The 7,135-nt window shown below is 35.9% G+C and overlaps 1 protein-coding gene across 1 annotated transcript; it reads left to right on the forward strand.

The window, feature by feature from the left end:
- Nucleotides 1-313: 313 nt before the first annotated feature.
- On the forward strand, nt 314-2,957 carry LOC100809902 (isoleucine N-monooxygenase 2). The gene is made up of 2 exons (XM_003543846.5): nt 314-1,509; nt 2,034-2,957. The coding sequence occupies exons 1-2, from the start codon at nt 526-528 to the stop codon at nt 2,661-2,663; spliced, it is 1,614 nt and encodes a 537-aa protein (XP_003543894.1). The 5' UTR covers nt 314-525; the 3' UTR covers nt 2,664-2,957.
- The last annotated feature ends 4,178 nt before the right edge of the window (nt 2,958-7,135 follow it).

Genomic DNA, 7,135 nt, shown 5'->3' on the forward strand with positions numbered 1-7,135 from the left:
TGTTTTATAAGAAGCAAGGTCCAACCTTAATAGAATTATTTACGGGAACTAAAACAAAAAACTCTGGCAAGTAAAGGCAGTGCATGAATTGCAAAATGGACAACTTGTTTGGTATGTTGGATAAATAATTAATTAATTAAGTCAGTTTCATAAGTGGGTAATTGAATCAGCCAAATAATGACATTAATCCAACTACGTGTTATGCATATCCAAAAGAATTTAACCATATATACACGTGTTTTTTGTGTGAAGCCTTTCTACGCGAAATCCCATCCCAAAAGAATTTAACCATATATACACGTGTTTTTTGTGTGAAGCCTTTCTACGCGAAATCCCATCCCAAAAGAATTTAACGCGCATCAAAATAATGCATATGTTTCAGGTAATTCGCATGCAAGTAGCTCTAGCTAACTCTATAAATATTCATCAAACTTGGCACAAATCATCCACTTATTCTCTAAACCGTAGCCAAAGTAGTAATTCATCTTGCTTTTCCTTTTTACCTGAAAAACCCTGTTCCAAGCCATGGCTCACTCCCCTTTTCTTTTGTTGCCAAATCTTCAAGGCTTTTGGCCTTCTTTGCTTGCTATGATCACTTGCTTTATCATTATGATCAAAGCCCTAAGAAACAACTTCATTGAGAACTATTCCAACAAGCAAAAACCAAAACTACCCCCAGGCCCGAAACCATGGCCTATAGTTGGAAACCTTCCCGAAATGCTTGCAAACAAACCTGCCCATAAGTGGATACACAATCTCATGAAAGAAATGAACACCGAAATTGCGTGTATCCGCTTAGGAAACGCCTATGTTATCCCTGTGACATGCCCCACCATTGCGAGGGAGTTCTTGAGAAAACAAGATGCAACTTTTGCATCAAGGTCACAAAGTGTGTCCACTGATCTCATTAGTAATGGATATTCAACCACCATTTTTGGGCCCTTTGGAGCCCAATGGAAGAAAATGAAGAAAATTTTAACCAATGATTTGCTTTCCCCGCACAAACACCTATGGCTGCATGGCCAAAGGACTGAAGAAGCAGACAACCTTATGTTTCACGTCTACAACAAGTGCAAAAATGTGAACGATGGTGTTGGTGGCCTTGTGAATATCAGAAGTGTTGCAAGGCATTATTGTGGTAACCTAACCAGGAAAATTATTTTCAATACAAGGTACTTTGGGAAGGGTAGAGAGGATGGAGGGCCAGGTTTTGAGGAAGTGGAACATGTTGATTCCATCTTCGATTTGCTCAAGTACGTTTATGCCTTTTCTGTTTCTGATTATATGCCATGCTTGAGGGGACTTGACTTGGATGGCCATGAAAAGAATGTGAAAGAAGCTTTAAAGATCATCAAGAAGTATCATGATCCCATTGTTCAAGAGAGAATTAAGCTGTGGAATGATGGATTAAAGGTTGATGAAGAGGACTGGCTTGATGTTCTGGTCTCCTTGAAAGATTCCAACAATAACCCATTATTGACGTTGGAGGAGATCAATGCACAAATTATAGTAATATATTTTACTCCTCTCTTAGTTTGTTTTTCGTACTTATATTAACACTTGCACTCAAACACAAACCATATTCATGAGGATTTTTTTCTTCTAATAATCATATATGCATTTATTTTCTCTTCCATATCATTTCCATCTCATTTTTTTTTTCTCATATATCATTTTTTAAGTGGAAAGACAAGGGGAAGATCCAAAACATGCATGAAGAAAATATTAATTATATGGTTAAGTTTAAGATTATCGGGTGTCCATGATCTTTGTCAAATTTTATAAGACACATAGCAAAGTTTTATTCATTTTTTAGTAAATTAAAAAAATTTAACTATATGTGTCACGTATAAATTGGTTGAGACCATAGATACATGATGGACCCGTATCATACAATAATTAGTTTCTCCAAAACAAATTATTTTTAATCCATTTCATGTGTTGTCAAAAAAAAAAAGTTCCATTTCATGCATGTTTGAAAACATAAAAATTTGAAATCAGCAATTAAACTGATCAAATAAAACTCCTTGTAGGAATTGATGCTTGCAACAATTGACAATCCATCAAATGCTTTTGAATGGGCACTTGCTGAAATGATAAACCAACCGGAGTTACTCCACCGAGCCGTTGAAGAATTGGATAGTGTGGTAGGAAAAGAGAGACTGGTCCAAGAATCAGATATACCTAAACTCAACTATGTGAAGGCTTGTGCAAGAGAAGCTCTTCGCCTTCATCCCATTGCACCTTTTATTCCTCCCCATGTCTCTATGAGTGACACAATGGTGGGAAATTACTTCATCCCTAAGGGTAGCCATGTAATGCTAAGCAGACAAGAGCTTGGGAGGAACCCAAAAGTGTGGAATGAAACCTACAAGTTCAAACCTGAACGCCACCTCAAGAGTGATGGGTCTGATGTGGATTTGACAGAACCAAATTTGAAGTTCATATCATTTAGCACAGGAAGGCGTGGCTGTCCCGGAGTGATGCTTGGCACCACAATGACAGTGATGCTATTTGCTAGATTGCTCCATGGCTTCACTTGGACTGCACCACCTAATGTTTCATCAATCAACCTTGCTGAGTCCAACGATGATATCCTTCTTGCAGAACCACTTGTGGCAGTGGCTAAGCCAAGATTAGCATCAGAGCTATACCAACTTTAAATTAAGTATTAATGAAGATTTAATTTACCTAGCTAGGCAACACAATATATATGAACATGAAGCCACATATGCTCAATCAAATACTGCAAGTATTATCTATTAGACATAAAATTAATTTAGTTAGTTATTAGAAGTTATTTGTATAAATTAGTTGGTTACTCAAGTTATAGTTACTAGAAGTTATTTGAGTAAGTTAGTGTTGGTTACTCTAGTTAGTTATTTTCTATCTTTGTATAAATACATCAATTTTGTAATACTTTAATGAATGAATGAATTGAATGAATCCTAAAACTACTTTTCATCTATCTTCCATTCCTTTCATTCCTAATATGGTATCAGAAGTTTTTGCTTCTGCGTCTCTTGCTTCCTATTGAAGCTATTTATGGTTCTACCCGGTGGTGTAGATAGTGCTGTTAGCCCTTGCTTTGTGGCGTCGAGCTGTTGAGACTTTGGCAAGTGTACCAATCGCTCTTAAGTAGTAAACCTCGAAAGTCTGAGTATCGTTCCGCAGGAATTTTATTGCACTTATTAGATACTTCTCAATTTGTAAGTAAGAGTAAAACAATAAAAGCAGGAATAAATGTAGGAATAGCGTGCTATTACTAAAACAAATAGTTTAAAAGGAAAAACAATTGATAAAGATGCCAAGACCCGACAAACCTAATTGGCCTACGATGCATGTAAATATGATATTCATTACCAATGCACTGGTATTAGTCCTACCCACATCTGTTAATTACTTGCCCCTGATGCCTCACGTTGACAAGCCTATTTTAACTACCTATCTCCCAAATGCCTTTGCGAAGATTCAATAATTAAAATGTATTAAGGTAAAGTTCTAGATGTTGCTTAAATGCATGGGCAGTGGATTACTATTCTATGCCTAGCAATGGTAACCCAAGGATTCTTTTCTTAAGATGTTCTGTTAGGCGTTACCCTTTCCCAAGCGTATAACCCCTAAAACTGATGCATGCATTGAATCTTAAATATTTATTGGGGATTACCCTCTCCCGAGCGAATAAAACCCAAAAGAAATCTAAGAATGAATGCAAGATAACAAGGAAAGAATTAGAACAGAAAAACCTGGAATGAATTCCTTTTGCATTGATAACTCTTGAAGCTCATCGTACATCGTTGGCTTTTTAGGCCTGCCAGGCCCTAGCTAGGAGATTAGCTACTCATGGCCATTGAGGGCTTACAACTGGGGGTGAAAGAAAGAATGGGAATAATAAAAATAAAGGAATAATAAGAGAGGAAGGAAAGCTCAGGCTTGAAGTACTGAGAGTAGTGCTCTGAGACGAGGTGAAGTTTCCTTGGGACTGCCTCTCTATTTATAGTTGCTGAAGTGGGCTTATGAGCCTTCGTAATCGCGCTCAGCGCCACACATCGCGCTTAGCGCGTTCAGATCGCGCGCTGGGCGCGCCATGCACGCTCAGCCTGTGCTTCTGTTGGATCGCGCGCTGGGCGCCGGGCTTAGCGCGCGTAACGATTTCTGCTCCTTCGTGCTTAACGCCACGCTTAGCGCCTGCAGTTAGTTGCTCGCTTAGCGCCTGATGCGCGCTTAGCGCCCCTGTTGGGTTGGGCCTGCTTCAGAATTCCTTCTTTCTCTTCCTTTCTGTTGCCATTTTTGCTTAATGTACTCTCATTTTTCGTATCTGCAACCAGAAATTCAGTTTAATTAATTTTTTCAACTTTTAATTATAAATAACTGCTAAATAATTAATTTTAAGTCAAAATTTGACTATTTAACTATTATTAATTCACAATTATTTAGCAGTTATCACGAGCCCTGACTCGAGGGGGCGTGTTGCAAGTCCCACATCGGGTGGTTCACATTGATGATTAAGTTCTTATATAACTGGGTAGGCCACCCCCTTATGAATCGTTTTTTAAGGGAACCTTTCGGATGCCTGGTTGGTTCTTTTTTTTTTCTCTCTCATGGCCATGGATGTCATTGATGATTAAGTTCTTATATAACTGGGTAGGTCACCCCCTTATGCATCGTTTTTTTAAGGGGACCTTTCGGATGCCTGGTTGGTTCTTTTTTTTTTCTCTCATGGCCATGGATGTCATTGATGATTAAGTTCTTATATAACTGGGTAGGCCACCCCCTTATGCATCATTTTTTAAGGGGACCTTTCGGATGCCTGGTTGGTTTTTTTTTTTCTCTCTCATGGCCATGGATGTCATTAATGATTAAGTTCTTATATAATTGGGTAGGCCACCCCCTTATGCATCATTTTTTTAAGGGGACCTTTCGAATGCCTGGTTGGTTCTTTTTTTTCTCTCATGGCCATGGATGTCATTGATGATTAAGTTCTTATATAACTGGGTAAGCCACCCCCTTATGAATCGTTTTTTAAGGGAACCTTTCGGATGTCTGGTTGGTTCTTTTTTTTCTCTCATGGCCATGGCTGCCATTGATGATTCTAACCCCTTCATTCTTCATTCTTCTAACAATCTTGGCATTGCCTTAGTTTCTCATCCTTTCATCGTGTTCTCGGCAAAGGCTTAGTTGCTGATGTGGTGTTGTGGATGAATTGGCGTGGAGCGGTTGCAGTGCTCGTTTATGCCACCGCATTGTGGTACTTCTTCGAGCGTGTCGGTTACAATTTCTTGTCCTTTGTCACCAAAGTTTTTGCCAACAAACTTTGATGCTTGCTTTGGCCTCTTGGAAGCAATCGAAGTTGGTTGAAGATTTCTTGAAGTTTTTGTTTTGACCGAAGTATTTCCGACATGTTTCGCTATATTTCATGTTTTCATTTTTTTTTCTTTTCTCTTTCTTCTTTAATGTTGATGTATTGTATTCTCCAAGCTAGAAGTGTTTTCAACACATTCCAACTTGCGGGGGGTATTAGACATAAAATTAATTTAGTTAGTTATTAGAAGTTATTTGTGTACATTAGTTGGTTACTCAAGTTATAGTTACTAGAAGTTATTTGAGTAAGTTAGTGTTGGTTACTCTAGTTAGTTATTTTCTATCTTTGTATAAATACATCAATTTTGTAATACTTTAATGAATGAATGAATTGAATGAATCCTAAAACTACTTTTCATCTATCTTCCATTTCTTTCATTCCTAATATTATCCACCAGATAAAGTGTCAAATGTAAAATGTAAACGTTTGTCGTTTCGTGCGAAAAAATGCTCAAATTATTGTTCAAGATGATGGTGTAATGCAATTAAAATGTGCTTAAATTTTTCTTTAGGCTATTTGATGTATTAACTCAATGTTGCATGTATAAAATTGATCAATTGAAATTTACAAATTAGCTTAATTATAATTTTTTATTATAGATAATCTTGTTTGAGTTAAATATGACTATTATGAATAATACGTTTTCAAGTATTTAACACATGCAAATACTCAAGTAGTACCATTAAGTTGATTGTGCAAGATATTAATAACTTAAAAATATTATTTTGTGTCTTTTAATCAAAATAAATAAAAATAATTTTGATTTTTAATTTTAGAATGATAAATGCATGTCAACACTCCCTTTCAACTAGATAATTAAAAATAAAGTACAAAAATAGCAAAATAATAATAATAATATGAGATAAAATAGAAACGAAACGTGAGAAGACTCTAGTCTAAGTAAATAAAAATATAGAGAAAAAGAAAAGAAAGGAAAGGAGACAATTTTTTTAATAGAGGAGCTTGTTTTTATGTTGAAAACCTTGAAAAGGGAACATTGTATTGATCTTGAGATATAATAATTGTTTTTTTAGGTGTTCTTTGCATTGTTGAAAAGCTTCATATATAGGCTTCTTAATCATGATAGAACAGTGGTTAATTTCGAAAACTTTTAGAACAATTGTGACTCTTGGAAGTTATTTTCGAAAATTCCTTACTGGTAATCGATTACATAACTGTTGTAATCGATTACACAGTTACATAACTGTCTGGTAATCGATTACACACAAGTTGTAATCGATTACAGGCTTTAAAATTTAAATTTAAATTTCTGAAGGCTGTTATAAAACGTTTAAAACTTCTGGTAATCGATTACAAGCCTTGTGTAATCGATTACAGGCTTTAAATTTTAAATTCAAAATTTGCAAATTTGTTTCAGAAATGAATTTGGACACTGGTAATCAATTACATCCTCTGGTAATCGATTACCAAAGAGAAAATACCATATATTTGAATTCACAAAAAACTTTTGTAAAATATCCTTTGGGCAAACCTGTGCATCATCAATTAAGGAATGCTTTCTAAGATTCTAGGGATTGAGTTCATCATTTGTCTTGAATTTTTGAGTTCTTGACTTGGATTAAACTTGAGAAGCGCTTATCTTTGGCATCATCAAAACTTCATAGCATATATGCTGGCTACAATCTCCTCCCTTTTAATGATGACAATAATCTGAAATCAAGATAAATGATATACAATTGATAACACGTGCTCACAACCCTTACTCCCCTTTAAGATTAGAATTTATGCCTAAGTTCATAATAAATTCTACCC

This window comes from Glycine max, chromosome 13, assembly GCF_000004515.6.
Source record: "Glycine max cultivar Williams 82 chromosome 13, Glycine_max_v4.0, whole genome shotgun sequence".
In the NCBI taxonomy this organism is placed as follows: Eukaryota; Viridiplantae; Streptophyta; class Magnoliopsida; order Fabales; family Fabaceae; genus Glycine; species Glycine max.

Bases quoted from the DNA above. Each gene is read 5' to 3' on its own strand.
- LOC100809902 (XM_003543846.5), top strand. From the start codon at position 526: ATGGCTCACTCCCCTTTTCTTTTGTTGCCAAATCTTCAAGGCTTTTGG. The intron at 1,510-2,033 runs GTAATATATTTT...AACTCCTTGTAG, and splicing joins AGATCAATGCACAAATTATA to GAATTGATGCTTGCAACAAT.